The sequence below is a fragment of the Rhinatrema bivittatum genome, chromosome 3 (genome assembly GCF_901001135.1).
Source record: "Rhinatrema bivittatum chromosome 3, aRhiBiv1.1, whole genome shotgun sequence".
Classification (NCBI taxonomy): Eukaryota; Metazoa; Chordata; class Amphibia; order Gymnophiona; family Rhinatrematidae; genus Rhinatrema; species Rhinatrema bivittatum.
Window position 1 is genome coordinate 141,456,200 of NC_042617.1, and position 25,366 is coordinate 141,481,565.

The 25,366-nt window shown below is 45.4% G+C and overlaps 1 protein-coding gene across 4 annotated transcripts in view; it reads left to right on the forward strand.

The window, feature by feature from the left end:
* Window positions 1–25,366, forward strand: part of RALGAPA2 (Ral GTPase activating protein catalytic alpha subunit 2) — a 1,327,630-nt gene that overhangs the window by 932,886 nt on the left and 369,378 nt on the right. For all 4 annotated transcript variants that reach the window (XM_029593760.1, XM_029593759.1, XM_029593761.1 and 1 more), the window contains one exon: window positions 18,384–18,542. In XM_029593760.1, coding sequence (XP_029449620.1) covers window positions 18,384–18,542 — 159 coding nt within the window. The remainder of the gene's footprint in view (window positions 1–18,383; window positions 18,543–25,366) is intronic.

A 25,366-nucleotide genomic window follows, 5' to 3' on the forward strand; every position in this document is an offset into this window, starting at 1 on the left:
CCGCGGAGTTGGGTTCGCTTACGTTTTCTTATTTTATTTTTCACACGTACTTTTTACTATAAGACGAGACTGAAGGGGGACCCCTGCTGGATGTAGGGTTAGTGCCATGCTGGGCATGCCCAGTAGGTGCCAGTCAAAGTTCTAGAAACTTTGACAAAAGTGTTCCGTGATTGGGCTCCATCCTGTGATGTCACCCATTTGTGAGGACTAAGCAACTCTGCTTTCCCCAGTTGATAGAGGCTTCATCCAGGAGTACAATCTCTGATCCTTGATCCAAAGGCAACCCCAGAGTTCCATCCGAGGACTTTCTGGTTGCTCCACTGAAAAATGGGGTCAGGAGCCGAAACTACAGGCTCAGAAGAGTATGCTTAAACTTTTGGGGGCCGATGCAAAAAAAAAAACCAAAAACCACTGAAAGCGGGCGCTTAGTGTTCAGCACCCGCTTTCCTAACGCGCCCCCAGGCACCTCTCCTGGGGGCGCCATGCAGTATTTAAATAAGGAGGCGCTAGGGTCGATTGCATGCTCCTAGCACCTGCTTGACAACTGGTGCCCGAGGGTGGTCGGCTGTCTGCCAGTTTATAAAATGGATGCTGAATTTATCTGCGTCCGTTTTCCTAATTGGCACATAGCCACGGGTTCGGGAAACGGATGCTGGTTAACTGAGCATCCGTTTCCCAAACCTGACCGCCCACACTTTTTGAAAAGTTTTGTTTTTAATCTTTCCTTCCTCCAACTTAATATAGTCACAATATTAAATCAAAGGATATACAGAAAGGCAGTATTTTCTGCTTTTCTGTACAACTTTGTGCGGTGCTCAGAAATTAATGCCTGCCCCAGGCAGGTTTTAATTTCTGAGCGCAAAAATGTGTGTATTGGACGCACTTTTTTTTTTAAATTGGGAGTTAATAACTAATAGCTTTATTCACATGCATTTGCATATGATGCACGCTATTAGTTTCCCTGTGCATTGGACGTGCATTGTGGATGCGCTAATCCCCTTATTGCATAAGAGGCTGTGCATGCGCCTACAGAACCCATGTCCAACTGCAGGTTAAACAATGTGCTCAGCTGAGCACACCTTATTACATCGGCCCCTTACTTTTTACAAGAGAGGAAGGAATCTAAAAGTTAATAAAGAAATAAAACAAGAAAAAAGCCTTTGACAGGGAGCAGATGCAGGTCTCATTTGCATCTCCCTGCATCTTCTAAAGAGCCAATTCATTTTGAAGTGCCTCTCTTGGCAGCTAGATTTTAGGCCATTTGTAAGTTAGTACTAGGCAGCTGGCTGCTGCCCATTAATAATTTAAAATATTAGACAAAAATTGATTTTTTAAGCAAACCAATGCTCATTCACAGTGTCAATCACAGGAGCAGTAAACCCCAGTTTCTAGCCCTGCATGTTGTCTTTATCTTTCCTTCTAGTAATGTCTTATTAGCACTGCTGTGTTGCTTGAAAACCTGTTCCAGCCATTGCTATAACTGAGAGATGACCAGATTCGACATTTTTTCTGCCATTTATTAGCTCTCAGAAAAACAGTTTTTCCTGATATTTAAGTGGCAGTGTAAATTTGCAAAGAACTTTCATTAAAATTGCTTACAAAAAAAATGTAATCTAGAATTAAGGTTCAACAAACAAATTATGGATGATAGCTTTTTATTGTGTTAACTTACTACATCTGTGACTAGTTTTCGAGAGTTATCATCTCTTCATTAGGTCAGTGAAAAAACAGCACAGTTACACTGGATTTAAATAGTACAGAGTTATCTATGTTTTAGGCTGCATTACAGTCCAGTAAAATGAAGCTGGGGGGAGGGGTGCAGTTAACAGAGTTGATGAGACAGTAAAACTTTACAGTTCAGAGGGTCTAAATTTGATAATTGGTGAGCAAGCCAACATCTTTATTTGAGTTTAGTTCAAAGTGTTTGATGATCCTAATTTCAAATGTTTTTCATAAGAATATGCCATACTGGGTCAAACCAAGGGTCCATCAAGCCCAGCATCCTGTTTCCAACAGTGGCCAATCCAGGCCATAAGAACCTGGCATTCTTGTATAACTGCTATATACACTTATTATGAGGTTATTAAGGGAGTGATAGTCCTTTAAGGAATTTTCACCTACTGAGCTGTCATTCTGTTTTTCTCTCTAATGTTTTATATATATGAATATTGATTATTGTTCTTAATTTATTGCTTGTTTCACCAATGCAGAATCATTTATACTTTTGTATTGGATCATGTACTCAATATTCCAGAATGTGTACTTTTTATTTCAAATCTCTTTCCCATGTAGATATCTGAAGAGTCATGTGATTAGGTGCTGGCACAGCTTACATCTTGGTTTCTTGCATGGTTTTGTGCCATTTCCTTCTATTTGGCTTTCTGTTTAGAGCTTACTCCTTATAAGTTTTGTTTCAAGTTAGATGGTTGCCGGAAGGCTAGAACTGGAGAAGCAGGGAATATTTTTTTTTCCTCCAGTAGTAGTATGTTATTATGTTATGATGTTATGTTTGTTTTTTTATTTATTTTATTTAGGTTCTTTTTTATACCGAAGTATAGCGAGAAGCCTTCACTCCGGTTTACAATGAACAACTTCATACATTGAAACATTAGTATTATAATTAACATCTCGGCTAAAGCAGAGTTATAAAGAACATCATTATATAACATAAATAAAGCAAGTATCGAATAAATGGGTTTTCTGATGTTAGTTTATGATTTTCCTTTCATTTTAATGGAAATTTTGTGGAACATAAATATTAAAAATGGCAATTATTTTATAATCTCAAAACCTGCCATGTAGATTCTGGTCTGTAATATTGGAATCCTGTTGGAGATTTTTTATTCCCAGCCATGGCAGCTGCTGCTCATTTGACCTTTCCCTGCAGAACTGTATTTTATGCACACAAATGCTGAGTACAGAATCCTTGCTTCCCAAACACTGGTTTCAGCCCCATAGACTAACACCAGCCCTAGAAACTCTCTTCTCCACTTCTGACTAGGAGTGTTATTTCCAGTGTTACCTCTCTGTATTTAAAAGTAATAGGTTGTGCCTTGATTAACATGGGATTTGCATAGAGAAGCTCTAATTTGTGTGTACAGTATTATGTTTGTGTGCACAATTTTGTGTGCTAAATGTCTTGTTACATCGGGAGTACAGTTGTATACACAAAAATGCGCACTCAACTGTGCACAAACATTTGTGCACAGCCAAGTCTCCTTTATTACATTGGGACTTTCATTATACTGGGCCTTCAGTCTTCTGTTATCCTCCATTTCTACTTTTTCCTAGTTCACAGTATATTGAACAACCCTGCTGCAAGAAAAAGAAAGTAGCAAGGAGTCTGAACAGAATGAGAAGGTAAAAAAGTATTTAGGGAAGCAGAGGAATGGGAAGCTATAGCAGAGGAGTGGAAGAGACTGGTTGGGATGTGAGGCTTCAGGAGAGGAGGAATGAGACTAGAAAGGGATGTATGGAATTCTAGGAAGGGAGAATACTGAAGAGAGAGGCAGAGAATGAGAAAATGAAGAGGAGAAGAAAGGATAAAAGGATAGATTGAGGCAGTTAAAGCAAATGAAAGAAGATAGTTTTGGGAGAGGTAGAACCAAGCTATAATAAGAGAAGATAAATTAAAAGAGGCGAGAAAGGACAAAAGAAAATAAGTTAGAATGAAAAGTTGAGAAGTAGAATCAAAATGGAAAAGTCAATAATGAAAATGACAAAATAATTTACCTAGACACATATCAGAAAGATGGCAAATGTTTTATCTTAAAGTAAAATAATTTTGTACATACTGAGGGCAATTATCAAAACTATGTAGATTGTTGTAAAATCCGTGGGTACGTTTTACCATGGACTTTGCACCAGTTTTCAACGAGAAATTACATTTGTACTTTCCCTTTAAAAATCACCTGGGAAAAAGTATCCACAGAGATTTGCATATGCTTTTTCTACGAATACATTTTCCATGAAAACAATATGCATATATTTGAAAATGCGAAACTATGCACATTGTTGTCTCTACCAACGTAACCTCTCCTCTGATCCCAGCTAAAAGTAAGTGTAGAGTGGGAAGTTTTCAAGACAGCTTATTTACCTGGGTAAAATGCTTTTGAAAACTGCTCTTATGAAGTAATATAAATTTTATATGAATTTGTTGAAATGTAGAGATAACAAGTGAACTTGTTCACAGAGGGAGATTTTAGATCAGTTCTGGATTTCTGGCAACCCCATCCTAATCTATTATGCTGAAACTAATCCATTGTCAGAAGCTAAATGTAATGAAATAGCATATTTCTTTAAGAATAAGGTTGATAACCTTATTAAATCAATTCCCAGCGTGAACGTCCAAGAAATGAAAATGATAAAAGAGAAATTCCCGATTGGCTGTTATTTGAATAGGTTTCCTCTTTGGAACTTGAAACTGTAATTAAAAAATTAAATCCAACTAATCATCCTCTAGATCTGATTACATCAGTTGCTTTGAAACCAATTGCACATATGATAGCTCCAATTTTTGCAAAAATTCTTAACCTTCAGACAAGGAAACATGATCTCCCAGAAGACTTGAAATCTGCTATTATTAAACTATTTAAAAAAAATCTATTCTGAACCCAGATATGCCGAGTAATTATAGGCCGATATCGAACCTTTCCTGCCTATCAAAAATAATTGAAAAAATTGACCACAAACAATTAGTAGAACTCTTGGAATCAAATAATATCTTGTATCCAAATCAATTTGGCTTCCGCCAACATTTAAACACTGAAACATTATTACTGTCATTGACTGATACAGTACTAAAAGGTTTTGATTCGGGTTAAAAATATATTCTTGTCTTACTTGATTTGTCAGCAGCGTTTGACACGATAGATTATGATATCTTGATTACAAGATTGGAAGAGATTGGTCTTATAAATAAGATTCTTGGATGGATTTCTTAATTTTTAAAGCAACGATCCTTTCAAGTTAAAATAGGTAATACCCTCTCGGACAAAATTGAGCTCCAAACTGGGGTCCCACAGGGTTCGGCCTTGTCGGCAACGCTGTTTAATGTTTATTTACTGCCAGTTTGTCACCTTCTAGCAGGCTTAGGCCTGAATTTTTATATTTATGCTGATGATATCCAGCTCTTGATCCCTGTACCTGATACAATTGAACAAACTTTCAAATTAATAACTGTCTTTTCCTAGCATGTAGCAGATGGACTCAAAACAAGTGGGTATAGTGTGCTCGTGCTAGCAGTTGGAGACGGATCTGACTTCAGCACGGGTACATATACCCCCACAGGAAGTGTAGCAATTCAGTAATTTCCGTCTCCAAAGCAGTTTGGAGCTACCTCATGCTCGCTGAGCGTGTTTCCAAAATTCTATCGACTAAATTCCTAGAAGAAACCTACTGAAGACGAGCCCCGCACTCCTGCGGTGATACCAGTCGGTCCCTCCCCCAGTTGAGTTTCCCGAGCAGACTTCCTTGGTCCCTTGGAGGTAGGAGCCTCGGTCCGGTGGCCGACTCGTGGCAGGGACCTAGCCCCCGAGTGAGAAGGGCTCGGGCGCGGCATAGAGGCAGCCTCGGTCCCGGCGTGGACTTGGCCCCCGAACGAGACGAGTTCGGGCGTGGCCTAGAGGCAGCGGGTGCACTTCCTTGAGCGCGGCGGTGAAGGTACTTACCCTCTCCCCCCGCAGCCGGAGACCGCCCGGGTCGCAGCCGGGAAGCGCCGAAGACAAGGTAAGGCGTACATCTTTACTGTGGTCTCCGAGGAAGTGTGGATTTGCGGGGCCTGCCTACGTGGCAGCCCGCCAAGGAGGTCGCCATTTTACCTGCCTACTCGCCTTCGCCACTTAGACGCACGTTGCTGTACGCACACCGAGATAGGCGCCCGTTGCTAAGCGCATGCGGATAGGCACAGGCTGGCTAAGCGCACGCCGCTAGGTTAGGCGCACAGTCATAGGCACACGTCCATAAGATGCCCGTTCATAGGCGCACATCCATAAGACGCCGTTGGTAGGCGCACATTATAGGCGCACGTTTATAAGATGCCGCTCATAGGACGCCGTTGGTAGGCGCGCATTCATAGGCGCACATTCATAAGACGCCGTTGGTAGGCGCATATTCATAGGCGCACGTTCATAAGATGCCGTTGGGAGGCACACATTCATAGGCGCACGTTCATAAGACGCCTGTTCTTAGGCGCACGTCCATAAGATGCCCGTTCACAGGCGCATGCAGCTAAGCGCAGGTTGATAAGCGCACACTCATAAAACAAGCGCATATTAGTAGGCGATACGTTTTGCAAAGCGTATGGAGCATAGGAGAGCCCATACGCCCGCAGAGCCGGCACCTCCAGAATCAGGCATAAGAGCTCTAAGCCTCTGCTCAGCATGCAACCTCAGAGCCACACAGGGCGAGGAAACAGACTCACTATGTGCCCAATGTGAGGAGGCCATGGGAGTTCCAGGACAGGACCGGTCCCAGCCCAGCGGTTCCTCAGGGAACACTCCGGACTTAGTAGGCCGCGGTGAGCAGCCAGGGAACCAGAGAGACCTGGTGTCCCTAAGGCCAGATCCGGCCTCACTCTCCTGGGTGGAATTATTTAAGGGGATCCACGCCTTTGTCCAGATGCAATCTGCTCCTCGAATGGCCTTTTCTGTTCCGGATGATCCGGCCCCTGGACCCTCGAGGCCTAGGCATGGCCACTCGCCACCTGGAAGCCCCACTTATGGGGATTCGGATTGCTCCGAGGTAGATGAGGAGCCCCCCGAGGAGGGAGAACTTCCCTCCGAGATAGAACCCTATCGGACCATGAGACGCTTCTTTCAGAAAGAGGATCTTCCAGGCCTGGTCTCACAATGCCTATCAGAACTGGCTATTCCGGGCCAGGACACCCCAGGGGACCCTAAAATGAACCCCCTGTTAGAGGGCCTGCGCCAAACGGCTCACCATTTTCCCCTCCTACAAGCAGCACAGCAGCTAATCGATCTGGAATGGACTGCGCCGGAGGCCGCATTTAAAGGGGGTCGGGCCTTGTTAGGCATGTACCCTCTGGACCCGGCGTCCAGGGAGCTGCTGGCGTGCCCCAAGGTAGACGCCATAGTTAACGCAATTGTGAAGCGCATCACCATTCCGGTTGAGGGGGGAGCGGCCCTCAAGGATGCACATGACCGGCGAATGGACACCATTCTGAAACAAGCCTTTGAGGTAGCAGCCATGTCCCTACGAATCGCGACCTGCTGCACCGTGGTGACGCGCCCCTGTTTATTGCAGGAACAACACCCCGGGAGAAGACATGGAATCAGCTCTCGCATTCCTCACTGACGCAGCCTCCGACCTCGTCCGTACGACAGCCAAGGGAGTGTCATCCTCAGTGGCAGCCAGGAGACAGCTCTGGCTACGTAATTGGGCGGCCGACTCTTCCTCCAAGACGTGCCTCACAAGAATGCCCTTTAAGGGATCCCTACTGTTCGGCAACGATCTCGAGAAATTGGCTAATAAATGGGGTGTGCCTCTCCATTACCTCGTCTACCAGAAGACAGGTCGAGGAGGAGTCAGCGTTCTTTTCCTAGACCACCCAGAGGTAGAAACTCTCAGCGCTTCAATTCTTACAGTGCTCGCTACCAAGCACCTCGTTCTCAGGCCAGGAACCAGCCCTTTCGGGCTAAACACAGCAAGAGGAGAACCGGCTCGGGTTCTGGTCCCGGCTGCAATCCACAATGACAATCAACCGACCCATCCGGGGGTAGCAGCCATAGGGGGCAGGCTAACCCTCTTCTACCGCAGGTGGGTCAGAGTGATGTCAGACAATGCCACCACCACGGTGGCATACATCAACCGACAGGGCGGAACCAGAAGCCAACAGGTATCCCTAGAAATAGCCCCCCTGATGACTTGGGCGGAAGCGAATCTCCAGGACATCTCCACCGTTCACATCGCCGGGAAGGACAACACCAAGGCAGACTTCCTCAGCAGAGAAAGCCTAAATCCAGGAGTGACGGCAACACCATTGCCAAACACCCAGACGTCTCCCGTTTCCTGAAAGGAGTCAAACACATTTGTCCGCCACTGAAGTGGCCAATGCCCCTGTGGAACCTCAACCTAGTGTTGGAATTTCTAGCGGGATGCGCCTTCAGACCCCTTCGAGGCCTGTCTCTCCGTTTGTTGACCTTGAAGATGTTGTTCTTGCTGGCTGTATGTTCAGCACGCCGCATCTCAGAGCTACAAGCACTGTCCTGCCGTGATCCGTTTCTCAGAATCACTCCAGAGGCTATCCATCTTCGCACTGTTCCTTCCTTCTTACCCAAAGTAGTCTCACAATTTCACCTCAACCAAACCATATCCTTGCCAACCACGGAAGGTTTGAAGAAGTCAGAAGAAGGTTGAATACTGCGTCATCTCGACATCGGCAGAATACTGGCCAGATACTTGGAAATGTCAGAAGCAGTACGAAAGACGGGACCATCTGTTCGTCCTTCACAGTGGGAAGAAGCAAGGAGAAGCGGCCTCACGGCCAACCATCGCCCGCTGGATCAAAGAAGTTATCAAGGCGGCCTACGTAGAGGCAGGAAAACCACCACCTCTACAGGTCAAGGCTCATTCTACCAGAGCGCAAGCAGCCTCTTGGGCAGAAACTAGGATGCTGTCGCCTGCAGAGATATGTAAAGCGGCGACGTGGTCCTCCCTCCATACCTTCTCCAGGTTCTACCGTCTGGACGTTCAGGCCAGGGAGGACATAGCATTTGCGAGGGCAATCCTAAACGGACCTTGGGCAGCCTCCCGCCCAGTCCGAGAGTAGCTTTTGTACATCCCACTTGTTTTGAGTCCATCTGCTACAAGCTAGGAAATGTAGAGATTACTTACCTGATAATCTCGTTTTCCTTAGTGTATGCAGATGGACTCAGCATCCCGCCCGGCTGCCGGCATTCATGGGGATTCACCGACTCACGGTAAGCCATGTTTTCTTATAATAGGCCATCCATCCTGCCGGGTGTCGACGCCTTCCGGTTGAGAACACTGGCGGTCTCCAGCTACTATCAATCGGTCAGGGTAATCCTGTTCATTTAATCGATCGGTCAGCTACAGCTTTTGCAAGGAAGATTACTGAATTACTACACTTCCTGTGGGGGTATATGTACCCGTGCTGACATCAGATCCGTCTCCAACTGCTAGCACAAGCACACTATACCCACTTGTTTTGAGTCCATCTGCATTCACTAAGGAAAACGAGATTATCAGGTAAGTAATCTCTACAATCTTGCTGCCATTAATCAATTATTATGTCATATGAAATTAGCGTTAAATATGGAAAAAACCAAAATTATTCTTCTTGACCGAAAACCTAAAAATAAAATGATTAATACCAATAATACCCTTACCTTACCAAATAACATTACATTAATACTCTCGGACTCAGGTAAAGACCTTGGAATAACCATTGATTGTCAACTGAATTTCAAAAAACATATTTCTGTGAAATTAAGGGAAAGTTATTATAAGTTATTGGTCCTGAGAAAATTGAAGCCATTGCTGGATGTTAATGATTTTCATTTAGTGTTACAGGCCCTAATTTTTTCTTCACTGGACTATTGTAACTCGCTTCTTCTGGGTCTTCCACAAACAACATTGCGCCCTTTACAGGTCCTTCAAAACTCAGCGGAGAGATTGCTAACAAACTGTAAAAAAACGAGATCATATTACTCCTGTTCTGATTAATTTACACTGGTTACCAATCTTACAGAGAAAACAGTATAAGGCATGCTGCATTGTACATAAAGCGATACATGGTCAAAAAACAGATGGGCTGAATTTTTTAATTCGGCTTCACACTCCACAAAGATCATTAAGATCAGCCAATAAGGGACTACTGCAAAACAGATCCATCTCTATTGCTGGTCCCTGTATTTGGAATATAATGCCCATTGAACTACATCTGGAAACTGAGTTTAAGGCGTTTAAGAAAGCACTGAAGACTTGGCTCTTCGAGCAGGCCTACGCAGCCCATTTAGAGGAAAGTAGTTAGAACGAATAAGCGATTATTTTTAAGTTTTTTTTTACCCGTCCTTTTATTAATAATTTTATTTTGGTTAAATATCTTATTGTATTTTAACTACCAGAATTTATTGTTGCTTTTATGATTCTGTGATGTGAACCGTTATGATGTTTCTTGCGAATGGCGATATACAAAATTTTTAAATAAATAAATACCCTCAGGATTGATTTTAAATGTTAGAAGTATGGACTTCAGATTTCACTATTTATTTATTTGCTCATATTTAAAACCACCTTTTCTATAATGCAGCCAAGGTGATGTACAAATACATAGTAAAATATACAATACAGCAGCAAATAGAAATACAATAAAAAAAAACAATTAAAACCATCACTTTAATCAAAATATTTCATACACTAAGAGAGATGGGGAAGATACCCCTCAAGAAAGTTCAGATCAGTACATTAAACAATGATATTAAAAGAAGGGAGCATAAGAGACCCTAGAAATTAAATATCTGTGGCTGTTTTAAAAAGCCACGTTTTCACAGCACAGATGAATAAACAAGCTACTTTAGTGACACTGGGTGTAAAAATGAGAATTTCTCCTAGGACAAGCAGGATGGGAGTTCTCACATGTGGGTGACATCATCAGATGGAGCCTGGCACAGAAAACGTCTGTCAAAGTTTCTAAACCTTTGACTAGGCACACTGAGCATGACCAGCATTCCACTATCCACATGTCCATCCGGGGTCCCTCTTCAGTCTCTTCTTTTCCGAGGGGCTGTTGCCTTGCGGACGTGTAGCTTGTACTCTTTTTTTTTTTCTTTTTCCTTTTAAAAAGCTTATTTTGAGTCTCTTCTTGTTCCTTCCCATGCCGGGTTCCTAAATATTTCCAGGCCCTAGTTAGAGGCATCATGGTAAGTTAATTGCATTCTCTGCAGTCGATTACCGACAGTGCTGTCCTCTGGTGGCCGCTGGCCATCAACCGCTCAGCAGTTATTTTTCTCGATGGCTTCCTCGGGGTTCCTCTGTTGCCCCCAGTGCCCTCGGACCATGTCCATCACAGACCCCTACGAGTTCTGCATCCTACGCTTGGGGGCCTCGCACAATGTGCGTGGCTGTTCTTTTTGTCCTGAGGTGACCCCCAAGGTCCTCGAGCATGCCTGGACAAGATGGACAAATTGTTTGGCACCAGGAAGACAGATCCTTTGACCTCGATGTCGGGGCATCGACACCCCATTGTAAGGAAGACTCCAGAGGTGTTAGAACCATGTTGTCCTCTCCCTCGTCAATCCCCCAGCTGGAGATAGGTGCTGGGGTCCGGTCCGTATCCGTTTCTTCCCTCTCTAGGTCCGGATTGTATCTGGCAGTGGAGCAAGCTTGCTCGGTTCCACCGCCGCTGCCGGAGCCTGCACCGTCCATGCTAGCACCATTGTTGGAGCGCTTGGTTCTCCTCCTCTATGCACTGCCAACGCAACACGTGCTGATACCCTGGGATCCCTCGCTGCCATGAGGGGCACAGATGAGGCCATGGTTAGAAACTATTCCCATCTAAGATTCCTCTGATGAGGAAGGGCCATCGGCTCCAATGGTGCATCTCCCCCTCCCCCCACCAATTCTATGGCCACCGAGCCTCAGGTTACCGGGGCCCGTGATGCCTTCAATGCCCCCCGTACCAACGGTGCCCTAGGGCCTGGTGTGCCGTAGGTGCCTGTAGGGCTATTGGTGCCCCCCGGGCTCCCACACTGGCGTCGCCAGAGAGTGAGGTTGATGCCCTGTACGACCCGTGAGAAGATGATCCTTCCATCTCTTCCTCTGAGTATGCCAAGGATCTACCTTCAGAACTTCCTCTCCAGAGGAGAGACGCTGCTCCCCTCCAGAGGTCCTGACATTCTCAGGGTTTGTAAGAGTAATGGCAGTGTCAGTCCCTTTCCAGCTCCTCCAGTTCATGGATGCCCTAAGAAGTAGTCATGGTCCCAGTCAACAATATCTTTAAGGACTTGGTTAGCAGACTCTGGGAATACTCAATCTCGGTCCCTCCAGTAAAGAGGAAGGCTGATGTAGTTTACCTGGTGCAACTATCGACTGAGTTCGAGAGGCGCCACCTCCCACACCAATCTGTGGTGGTGGAGTCTGCTCTTAAAAAGGCAAAAAGGTCCCACACCTATGCTTCCGCCCCTCCAGGGTGTGAGCACAAGGCCCTAGATTCCCTGGGCCCCAAGGTCTTCAAGGACTCTGTTGGCAGCTACCAATTATATATGGGCCAATATTCTAGAAATCTCTGGAAGCAGGTGCAGGATTTGGCGGACCACCTCCCTCAACAATTTCAGGAGAATTTCCTAAAAGTTCAGCAGGGATTGGAATGTGACAAATATAAAGTTCGATCCACATATTATGTTTGAGACAGCGACAAGGGTGGCCATGGCGGGCATTGAGGCTTGTCTTATGGCCTGGCTAAGGGCCTCTGATCTCTGACCCAAGGTGTAGGACAATATCGCTGACCTACCTTGTACTGGAGAGAATCTCTTCAGTGACAAAATCAAGGAGGCAGTAGCGCAGCTCAAAGATCATCATGATGTTAGTCCTGAGGAAACCCACCCTCCACCTCACGGAGTTGGGTTTCTAATGGTATATTTTATTTTTTGTGAATTGTATATTACGAGACTGAAGAGGGACCCCGCATGAATAGAAGTTTTCCGTGCTGGGCTTCATCTGATGATGTCACCCACATGTGAGAACTAACATCCTGATGTCCTAGGAGAATACCTGTTGCAGGTAAGCAACTCTGTTTTCTCCAACTGTGAATGTTCAGGCTGGTACAGAAAGCTTTTTAAAGTTTGGAAAAGATATTTTGGGTAATTGTGCTGCACTGTACTTCTAGAATATAAACTTTCTTATAGACCTTGCATTGACATTTATTATGCTTCAACATTTTCATCATACCCTTTAAGGTGGTAACCAATTTTCTTCAATGTCTGAAGTTCCTCATTGAACCAAGGAGCATATCTAGTTGGATGACTTGTATAAAATTTTAATAAAACAGTTTTATCAAGGGCATTGCTTAATTCAATATTCCAGTTATCTATTAAAGAATTAGCTGATTCTTCTCCCATCTGTATAGAAACATTGCCTCGGGCCATCAAGAAATTAGTCATACCATCCTTAGAGCACACCTTTCTAAAATAATTCCATCTTTGAGGCGCAGAGTATAACAACCTAAACAATCCTCTTACCCCTACAGAGAACATCTGTCAGTGCAGCTAAAAGTGTATGTTTTGTGGAACAACACATGGACTTTTAGCTGTATTGAGGAAGGACAATTTTTAGACAACCAGTTAACACATAGTCACTTTGGAAATTGTTCCCCCCAATGGTAAGCATTTTTTGTTTTCTTGGTCATTCTTCTGAATAGTAAGAAATGTATAAGCTACCCTGGATGCCATTTATGCTCTTAATTTGACATATATATTTTCAAATGCCCATACTGTATGAGCTAGGAAGATCAATGATATTGTTTTTAAACATATGTCTCTGAGTAATGGTATGTCTCTAAGTAATGGTAGAAAGTAATGGTAGAAAAAGATTACATTATGGTGGTAATGAGTTGTAATTGTATCTTGAAATTCTTAACCATAGTGACCTGTTGTTGAAATCAGTAATAATAATAAACAAATTAGATAATAAATTGATAATTATCAGTAAGCTCAGCCTTGGTGTTCTAATTTTATTTTATTTTTGAGAAAATAGTAGGATTACATTTTTGAAAGCTTTTCCCACTGTTACTAATGTAAGTAAATTGGGAGCTGCTATGCTGATTGTTATCATAAACCCCTGCATGCTTACACAGATGCATTCAAAGTATGAGTACTGACTAATGACTGGACTTAGTATTAAAGGAGAACTTTTAAAGCTGAGTACATGACCATAATTAGCAAAATGTAAAGAATTAAAAATTAAGGAGAAAAGGAGTCCTAGGAATAAAACCCAAGGAGACCACAGTAGTACCAAGAACAAGGCATGTTGATATTTTCAATAATGTAGCTAGTTCTGCTGCTTTAATGAAACCAGTAATCATAAGTTCTCTCTGGAGAAAATTACTTTTGGTTAATACAGTTCAACACTGTGTGTTACAGAATCCCTGTGCTGTGCTTTGCATTTAATTTTTAAGTCAGAATGGTGTATAAAGTTTGTTATGAAGCTTTGCATAAAGCAGTATTAAATACTATTACCCAATTACATTTACCCAAGTTTAAATTTATTTTAGTATTACTTTTCAAAGTCTTATACAAAAATATCTTGGCAGCACCATGGCACTGGTGGTCATGGTCCCTAATGGTTGTTATTGTCCATACAGGCTGGGACTGCTGTAGTACATATACTTTGAATGTCCATTGTCAAAACTGTATGACTCAATGATTTGGCGCGCACAGATGCAGAATCTTTTAGTTTTAGATCATCAGTACATGTCCAGCTCTGACTGATAAGATTAAAAGTCCTTGCTAACTGAAATTTTTGTTACTAAACTAACCATTACTGTTCATGCAAATTGGTACTTCTGTTGATAGTATTAGCAGAGAATTCAGGGGTTAAACAGAAGGGAGACTAACATATACTCTCACCCTTAGAGATGGTCCCTTTAAAAGAAACTAAAATACACTAACAGGTCAGCATAGGTAATCTTTATAGTGCCCGTGTTTTACATTATCTTTCCTGTGGATAAATATTTTGCTTCAGTTTGTAGTGCCATTGATTTGATGCATTTCATGATCATGAAGTTCTTTGGATTTAAAAAAGAAGGCAAAGACTGTGGTCTTCACTTCATTTGTCTGTCAGCTTGCACAATTGTTTTTTTTAATTCCTATTTACATTCCTTGCATGCTTATGTTGTATAAACAATGTGGGTTATTTTTCCACTGTATATGCCTATGGTCTGACACAGAAAGGGAACATGGAAAATACAAGGGTGTAGGTGTGTTCACAGTGACTAAAAAAAAATCTATCCCCCCCTTCCAAAATGTTCGCCTTTTCTTGCCTTATCGCATTGTTTCCCAACCTTCTCATGCCCAGGGCACACCTACATTAACATAATTATTCTGTGACCTAACCTCTGTGGAGCAGACAGTGTGGATATGTAGAAGACTCATATGGCCAGAAGAAGAGCTAAGGAAGCACTGAAAGCCCCACCAGTCTCTCTTTCAAATTTTAGAACAAAGTGGGGGGGAGGGCAAAAACACACATGAACCCGTCTTGCTGGACCAGCTCCCCCAGTGCACACTTTCCCCATCCCATTCAGCCTGGGAATAGGGCGGAGGCTGGAAAGACTATGGGGCCGATGCAATATCTGGTGCTGAGCTCAGCACACCAGAGCTGGCGTTAAGTTTTGAGGCACTCCAAGCCATGCTCAGAAGAGCAAAAAATACAATTCCTCCTACTTGTTATTGTTGCAATACTAAGCAGAGGAACCACAGAAATCTGCAACAATAAACAATAACAAAAAATACTTGACAGCGGTCAAGTTAGGAAAAGGGACCCTCATTTTCTTAACCCATCGCTATGCACAGGTTTAGAAAACGGACATTCGGAAAATTGAGTGTCCATTTTCCTTACCTAAGCACGGCCACTATTCCTGGGCATCCCTTTTAGCTCACCAGCTCATTAGACTATTAGATCGAGCACCCAAAATGATAAAGGGGATGGAACAGCTCCCCTAGGAGGAAAGACTAAAGAGGTTAGGACTTTTCAGCTTGGAGAAGAGACGGCTGAGGGGGGATATGATAGAGGTGTTTAAAATCATGAGAGGTCTTGAACAAGTAGATGTGAAGTGGTTATTTACACTTTCGGATAATTGAAGGACTAGGGGGCACTCCATGAAGTTAGCATGTGGCACATTTAAAACTAATCAGAGAAAGTTCTTTTTCACTCAATGCACAATTAAACTCTGGAATTTGTTGCCAGGGGATATGGTTACTGCAGTTAGTGTAGCTGGGTTTAAAAAAGGATTTGATAAGTTCTTGGAGGAGAAGTCCATTACCTGCTATTAATTAAGTTGACTTGGAAAATAGCCACTGCTATTACTAGCAACGGTAATATGGAATAGACTTAGTTTTTGGGTACTTGCCAGGTTCTTATGGCCCGGATTGGCCACTGTTGGAAACAGGATGCTGGGCTTGATGGACCCTTGGTCTGACCCAGTATGGCATGTTCTTATGCCCAAGAGAGGGGATGTGCGGGCATTCAAAAAAAGTGCATCCAAGTTGGGGACACATCTTTTGATATGAGTATGTATGTAATGTATGTGTTATACACAGTGGGGCCCAGCTGTCCATACCCTGCATGCTACCCATTAAATTACCACAGTCCAGGGTTCATGTTGTAGCTAGGAAGAGGCATGCATAACTGCACATGTTCTCAGAAAGAAGCTCCTACACATTTGAGCCACCACTGGTGTCATTTGTTGCTGCAAGATGCTAAAAGCAGACCTAAGGTGGTGGCCTGGATCTGAGCATCAGACGATGGTGACTTTCCATGGCACACCTGATCAGGTTTGAAGGCACACCAGTGTGCCATGGCATACTGGTTGAGAAACAATGCCTTATAGCCTGGAATCAGGGCTGGTGTAAGGGTATTAGGTACCCTAGGCAAACTGTACAACGTTGCATCCCAGCCCCATTCTCTCCACACATAATTAAAATATATTCGTATATAACTGGTTTTATATGAAAAGGTTCATTAAAAGTGCAAACTTCTGAGGTAAAAATATACTATACATATATTCACATGCAGTGCTCTAATGCCAACTAGAAAACCTTGTAAAAAAAAAAGTCACTTGACATCCATATGATATTCGGCCAAATGTAATGCACATTGGGTTTGGGCTTAGCACTCAGAAAGTCATGATTAAATGGAATTACAATTACAGTATAGTGAACTTCCTATATCTAAATAGCATTAACCACCAGTACTCAAACAATACCTATGAAAAGTCAACACAGCAAATATTACAGCTATTAGTAAAACAGAAGAAGCCAAGCTGAAATAGATCCCTGTAAAGAAACTATGAAATAGCAGAATACTTCACTTCTGTCACACAGGTAGAACAAAGACAGAACCTCACCAAATACAGAATAAAGAGACCATAAAGTATAGACAGAAACATTCAAACATAAACTTAAATGGAAATTGCAACAAGCCAAACTCTGTATGCAATGCAGCAGTGGAATAACATTACCATTCCTCATCAAACAATAAAATAAATAAAAAACATCAGTCAATACATATTTCAAAACAAATGACGAATAGAATAAAATCTCACAATTAAAAACTCATATACAAATTTTTAAACATTTTCCAAACACCAATAAAATATTTTTAAACAGTAGCTACCTTAAATAGCAGCCAATAATTTAAATTAATAAGGTTTTTGAAAACATTTGATTGTCACAGATTAGCAGGGGGATAAGTTGTTTTGCACATACTTTCTCCTCTCTCTCTCTCACTCACATGCACAAATGCCCCCTCTCACATATGCTCTCTCTCACATAACCCCCGCTGGAAACGCAAGCAGCAGCATCCTCTTTCTTCAGCCCTGCAGCCAATTGAATGACTCCTTTGGGCCCCAGAAACCAACTCTGCTCTGCCTTCTACTCCTTTCTTCGACAGAGTGGCCAACACTGCTCCATCTAGGCTCTCCTCCTTTCAGCCCACACAGGGGACACTATGCTGTCTTTTGACCTGTGCAGCCAACACTGCTGCATTTTTTCCTCCTTTTGGTCATGTGGGCCTATGCCACAGCCTGCTTCTTCTGACAGCATCTCCTTTTTCCTACCTGTGCAGGCCTAGAAGAGGAAATGGTGATGTGGGCAAGAAGGAGGAGATGCCATCATTGCCACCCCCAGAACCATGGCACTCTAAGCAGCCATTTAGTACTTCCATTGGCCCTCCCTGAAAGTAAAATACATTAAAACAGTGTTTTTTCTATAAATCCACACATCCTGCGCCACAACTTCCAAGTGAAAAATATGGGTTAGACTGTTGCATGGTTTTGATTGTAAATATTACTGTCATTAACATAAGGCATTGGGGTAACCTGCATGAAGCAGCAGTTACTACCATAAGAAACTTGCTAGGTAGATTGGATGGACCACTTGGTCCTTTTCTGCCGACAATATTAAGTTACTATAGCCCAGAATTTCATAGAAAATGAATAGAAATAAATCATAGAATAGCTTGTTTGGATAAGTGACCACCCATCTTGGCACTAAAACAAGCAAAAGCAATATGTATACTTTAGTGTAATTAAATATTTTAGCTGTAAAGAATATAATTCAACATGTAAGCCATGTCATCTCATAATTTGTTGTTAATACTCTTATTGATAAAGAACCAATTTGCCTTTGCAGCTTCGTCACTTGGGAAATGATGAAGTTCATATTGTCTGGTCTGAACACAGTAGGAACTACCGGAGGGGTATTATACCAACAGATTTTGGAGATGTTTTAATTATTATTTATCCAATGAAGAATCACATGTTCTTTATAGAAATCATGAAAAAACCAGAGGTAAGCTTAATACTTGTGTGTTTAACTCTGTTGTTTTCCTCTGACAAGTTGCTGAGTAATTTTTTATTTCCCTTGAAAATAAAACCAAAGCTTGGCAAGGTGTTGAGGTTTCGTTTTGTCATGAAGTCAAAGGGGAAATTTTACAGTGATTGCTTATTACAAGAGTCTCTTCAGCACAGATGTATGTATGTAAAGTTGACTGGCTTGAAACACTTCCTGATGGAGTACTTTGACACTTCCTTCAAAAAAAAATATTTTAAGAAAGTTATTTTTCTACTTGTTCTTGGAGTAAAGCATACAAAAATAAGGATTTCCTCTCCTTTGTGGTCCTGTTTGCCAATATTTAGAGAAGATAGCCCTTGGCTATCTAGTTGGCTATTTAATTTTCTGATAAGAGTTCTATAAAGTTTCAGGAAGCCATTGAACATGAAGGAAAATAAAGCTAGCTCTCTTTTATTTTTCTTCTGGTTTCTAGAGCTATGAAGTAGCTACAAGTGTTGTAGTTCTCTAAATTGATTTTAGAGTTGGCTGTGTTGAATTGCTGCTTTATTGTCTCCTTGAAATCATTCTGATTCTTGTGGCAATACACAGTTTTTTGATCTGTTAGCACATGTCCAAGATATGTTAATGAATTTCTCTGTGTCTGTGGCAACTGAACTTTTCTTAGCATTTGGGACAGGTGGATCCAGAACCAGTGGGTTATGCACCTCTACCAGCAGATGGAGATGGAGCAAAGCTGCCATCACAGTATTTACACCCCTGCAGTGACATCAGTCTGCCAGTATTCTCCATCTCCAGCCAATGGTGGATGTGCATCTCCTTACTGAGGATTGCTTTAAAAAAAAAAAAAAAGGAAATTTTCAAAGTAGAATAGAAGAATTATTAACCCCACTTTTCTGTGGTGATATCTTATGGGTTCCTCCCTCAGCTGAAAATTCCTGAGGTGATACGTTTGGATCCCTCCCTCAGATGAGTGTCTTGGTCCAGTAGCTGTTTTTTTTCAGCCAGAGTGGACTTAGCTGTAAAAAAAAAAAAAAAAAATCAGCTGAAAGGCAAATGGGTGCAGAAGGCTGAGCATGGTGGTGATGGTCCTTCTCCTCTCTTCCCGCAGCTGGAGACTGACCTTGTACTCAGCCGGGATGGGATGAGCTCAGGTAAAGAGTAATTAAAAAAAAGAAGGGGAGTTCGATAGGGATTCCCTCCGGTCTTCGTGCTTGGCATGCCAGTCTGACGTCCGTTCCCACCTCCAGGGGAGCTTAGGGAACGTGGGCAGCTTGGCAGATTGAGCAGCCTTTTGGCTAGACCACGCTCTCAGGTTTGTCTTGTTCGCCACATGGTAGGCTGAGGATGCGTTTTTGTACGTTTTCCTGCACATAAGTCTGCCCCATTTAGTTGTTGCGGTTCATGCCTATGCGTCCGGTTGAGCGCCTGGTTTTGTTCTTGGTTGGGTGCCTGGCCGGGTGCCTCTTTGGGCACTTAGATGCATAGGAGTGCCTACTAGGGCAGTCAGTTGTGTGCGCTCATATACGCACATACTTGTTTCGCGCACTATCTGAAGCGTCCCAGTGGGGGCACAGTGATGAGTACTTAATTTTTGGACACCTAAACTTTTGGCACTTAGATTTTGCAGCACGAACACAGCTGGGCGCACTCTTGTCAGATGCTTGTTGGGGCATGTTGGCAGACTGACGGCGCCCATAACAAAGAAGCCTAAGTGCCTTGCCCTTTGTGTGGCTAGTCATATTCGGGCATCCCAGCCTGGCATTCCCTCTAACTTCTGTCAGCACTGTTTGGAGGCTCTGGGAGAATTGCCTCCATTTGATTTTACTAAGCCCAGTTCTTTCAAGCCTAGTGTGGAAATGGAAGCAGAGCTGATTTTGGGGCTCTCCTAACTGGTTCATCAGTGGGGGAAGGTAGTTCAGTGGGTGCAGGTCCGATGCACCCTGGTTTAGGTATGGATCCCCCTGCCTTTTCTTGAGTAGAATTTTTTTCAAGGACTGCAGTCTTTTCTTAAGGTGCAGTCCTCAGCCCCAGCCAATCTTAATAAGTCAAGATCGCAGGCTGACAATTCCCGCACGCCTGATGCTTCAGTAAGCATCGGAGGGTGCCTAGGTCTGCTGTGAGTCTCCCCAATATAGACCCAGATGGCATGGATAATGAAGCTAATCCTTAGTCCCTGGAGGATGGGGAATTTTTTCTGGGATTGGAGCCATGTAGAACTATGTTGTGTTTCTTTCATAGAGATGCGTTGCTGGCTCTGATTTCCCAGACATTGAAGATGCTGGAAATACTGGGGGCTGAATCCATGTCTGAGCCAAAGAAAGATTATATTTCCTAGCGTGTAGCAGATGGACTCAAAACAAGTGGGTATAGTGTGCTCGTGCTAGCAGTTGGAGACGGATCTGACGTCAGCACGGGTACATATACCCCCACAGGAAGTGTAGCAATTCAGTAATTTCCGTCTCCAAAGCAGTTTGGAGCTACCTCACGCTCGCTGAGTGAGTTTCCAAATTCTACACAACTAAATTCATAGAAGAAACCTACCTGAAGACGAGCCCCGCACTCCTGCGGTGATACCAGTCGGTCCCTCTCCCAGTTGAGTTTCCCGAGGCGATTTCCGTGGTCCCTCGGAGGTAAGGGCCTCGGTCCGGTGGCCGGCTCGCGGCAGGGACCTAGCCCCCGAGTGAGAAGGGCTCGGGCGCGGCATAGAGGCAGCCTCGGTCCCGACGTGGACTTGGCCCCCGAGCGAGACTAGTTCGGGCACGGCCCAGAGGCAGCGGGTGCACTTCCTTGAGCGCGGCGGTGACGGTATTCACCCTCTCCCCCCACAGCCGGAGACCGCCCGGGTCGCAACCGGGAAGCGCCAAAGACAAGGTAAGGCGTAAATCTTTAATTGTCGGTCTCCAAGGAAGTGAGGATTCGCAGAGTCTGCCTATGTGGCACGGAGGTCGCCATTTTCCTGCCTGGTTTGTCACCGCACGTTGTTAGGCGCACGTTGTTAGGCGCACGCTGTTAGGCGTACCTTGTTAGGCGCACGTTGGTAGGCGCGCGTTCATAGGCGCCCACTGATACGCCAGGCACACATGGGGCGTCAGAGAGCCCATGCGTCAGCGGAGCCGGCCCCTCCAGCATCAGGCATGAGCCTCTGCTCGGCATGCAACCTCAGAGTGAGGAAGCAGACTCCCTATGTGCCCAATGTGAAGAGGCCCTGGAAGTTCCGGGTCAGAACCGGTCGCAGCCCAGTGTACTTGCCAGTTCCTTAGGGAACACCCCGGACCTAGCAGGCAGAAGTGAGCAGCCAGGGACCCCGAGGGACCTGGTACCCCTCAGACCAGATCCTGCTTCGCTCTCCTGGGTGGAATTATTCAAGGGGATTCATGCCTTTGTCACAATGCAGGCTGCTCCCCGAGCGGGTCCATATGTACCGGATGACCCGGCCCCTGGACCCTCAAGGCCTAGGCACGGCCACTCGCCACCCGGAACCCCCTCTTATGGGGATTCAGATTGCCCTGAGGAAGACGATGAGTCCCCCGAGGAGGGAGAACTGCCCTCGGGGGTTGAACCATATCGGACCATGAGGCGCTTCTTTTTGAAAGGGGATCTCCCAGGCCTGATTTCTCAATGCCTGTCGGAGCTGGCTATTCCGGGCCGCGATGCCCCTGAGGAACCTAGAATGAACCCCCTGTTAGAGGGCCTGCGCCAAACGTCTCACCATTTTCCCCTCCTACAAGTAGCTCAGCAGTTAATCGATCTGGAATGGAATATGCTGGAGGCCTCATTCAAAGTGGGTTGGGCCTTGGCTGGCATGTACCCCTTAGACCCGGCAACCAAGGAGAAGCTGGCGTGCCCCCAGGTAGACGCCATAGTTAGCCCAATTGTGAAGCGCACCACCATTCCGGTGGAGGGGGGGACGGCCCTTAAGGATACACATGACCGGTGCATGGACACCATTCTGAAACAAGTCTTTGAGGTGGCAGCCATGTCCCTACGAATTGCGACCTGCTGCACCGTGGTGACAAGTTCCTGTTTATCACAGGCTAGGAACAACACCCCTGGAGAAGAAACGGAATCAGCTCTCTCGTTCCTCACTGATGCAGCCTCCGACTTAGTCCATACGGCAGCCAAAGGATTGTCATCCTCAGTGGCGGCCAGGAGACAGCTCTGGCTACGCAATTGGTCGGCCGACTCCTCCTCCAAGACACGCCTCACGAGAATGCCCTTTGAGGGATCCCTCCTGTTCGGCAGTGACCTTGAGAAACTGGCCAATAAATGTGGCACCTCCCCATTACCCCGTCTACCAGAAGACCAGTCAAGGAGGACCCAGCACCCCTTTCCTAGACCATCCAGAGGTAGAACCTCTCAGAGCTTCAACCCTTACAGGACTTGCTACCAAGCACCTCGTTCGCAGGCCAGGAACCAGTCCTTTCGGCCTAAGCACAACAAGAGGGGAACCGGCTCGGGTTCGGGTCCCGGCCGTACCCCACAATGACAATCAGCTGACCCATCCAGGGGTAGCAGCCATAGGGGGCAGGCTATCCCTCTTCTACCGAAGGTGGGTCGAGATTACCTCGGATCAGTGGGTCCTCGCCATCATCCGAGAAGGGTATTACCTGAATTTTGTTCGCCTCCCGCTGGACAGGTTTGTAGAATCTCCTTGTTCGCCCATCAAGAGGACGGCCCTAGAGGTTACTTTGCGGAGGCTCCTGTCCCTAAAGGCCATAATCCCAGTGCCTGCAAGGGAGATGAATTCTGGGCATTATTCCATCTATTTCATCGTGCCCAAGAAGGAGGGCACTTTCCGGCCTGTTCTGGACCTCAAGTCAGTCAACCGATACCTACGTGTCCCCAGCTTTCGCATGGAAACTCTGAGGTCTGTCAAGAATTCAGTACAGCCAGGGGAGTTTCTCACATCCCTAGATCTGTCAGAAGCCTACCTGCATATCCCAATCCATCGGGATCATCAGCGCTATTTACGCTTCAAGGTCCTGGACCAACACTTCCAGTTCCGAGCTTTACCCTTCGGGTTAGCCACCGCGCGGCGGACCTTTACCAAGGTCATAGTAGTAGTGGCAGCGATTGGCTGATCCCGGCGAAGTCACCAGAGGAGAGCCACCAGGCAACCAACAGAGTTATAGCTCTTCTGGAAAGCCTAGGATGGGTTGTAAACTTGAACAAGAGTTCCCTACAGCCTTCTCAGTCGCTGGAATACCTAGGAGTTCAATTCGACACCCAGGAAGACAAGGTCAGCCTGACCTCCAAAAGGAAGTCGAAACTGTGGAATCATCTGCAGGTCCTGCTGAGCGCCAGCTGGCCCACAGCTCGGGATTACCTACAAGCTCGGCCTCATGGCATCCACTCTGGAGGTGATACCATGGGCGCAGGCTCATATGAGACCATTACAACGTGCCCTCCTGTCTCGGAGCCCACGATCACAGGACTATACCGTACACCTACCTCTACCAACCACTGTGCGGAACCAGCTACGGTGGTGGTTGCAGCCCGGCCACATGAGCCGGGGGTCAAGAATGTCCTCCCCAACCTGGACCCTGCTCACTACAGATGCCAGCCTGAACGGATGGGGAGCACACTGCGAAGAACTCACCGCCCGAGGGTGGTGGAACAGAGAAGAGTCAAGGTGGAACATCAACCGACTAGAGGCATGGGCAGTCAGGCTAGCGTGCCTACGATTTGCCCACAGACTTCTCAACAGAGCGGTCAGAGTGATGTCGGACAATGCACCACGGTGGCATACATCAACCGACAGGGCGGAACCAGAAGCCAACAGGAATCCCTAGAAATAGCCCCCCTGATGACTTGGGCGGAAGCGAATCTCCAGGACATCTCCGCCGTTCACATTGCCGGGAAGGACAACACCACGGCAGACTTCCTCAGCAGAGAAAGCCTAAACCCGGGGGAATGGCAGCTGTCGCCCACAGCTTTCCAGATGATTGTGGATCAGTGGGGGATGCCGGGCATGGACCTATTAGCAGACAGGTCCAATGCTCAAGTACCCAGATATTTCAGCCGCAGGTGGGATCCTCTATCCCAGGGGATCGATGCCCTGGTACAGCCATGGCGTCAGGGAATCCTGCTATATGCCTTTCCCCCGTGGCCCCTGCTGGGTGCCATTATACACAAGATTCAGCGACACAGAGGCCTAGTTCTTCTAGTGGCCCCGGATTGGCCGAGAAGACCCTGGTACGCAGATATGAGAAGACTACTGGCAGGGAATCCTCTACCTCTGCCTCCATACAGGGACCTGCTGCTGCAAGGTCCCATCCTCCACGAGGATCCAGCTCAATTCTCTCTTACGGTCTGGCCATTGAGAGGGCTAGATTGAAGAAAAGAGGATACTCGGAGCCGGTAATAGACACACTCCTCCGAGCACGCAAGTTCGCCACATCACTGACGTATATCAGGATCTGGAGACTTTTTGAAGCCTGGCGCGACTCTCGCAGCACCAATTCACATGCCGCTAAGATTCCTATCATTTTGGACTTCCTACAAGATGGACTTCAGAAGGGTCTGTCCCTCAGCTCCATCAAGGTTCAGGTAACAGCGCTGTCTTGCTACGGTCCCAGGAGTGACGGCACCACCATTGCCAACCACCCAGACGTCTCCCGTTTCCTGAAAGGAGTCAAACACATTTGTCCGCCACTGAAGTGGCCAGTGCCCCTGTGGAACCTCAACCTAGTGTTGGAATTTCTAGCGGGATCCGCCTTCAGACCCCTTCGAGGCCTGTCTCTCCGTTTGTTGACCTTGAAGATGGTGTTCTTGCTGGCTGTATGTTCAGCACGCCACATCTCAGAGCTACAAGCACTGTC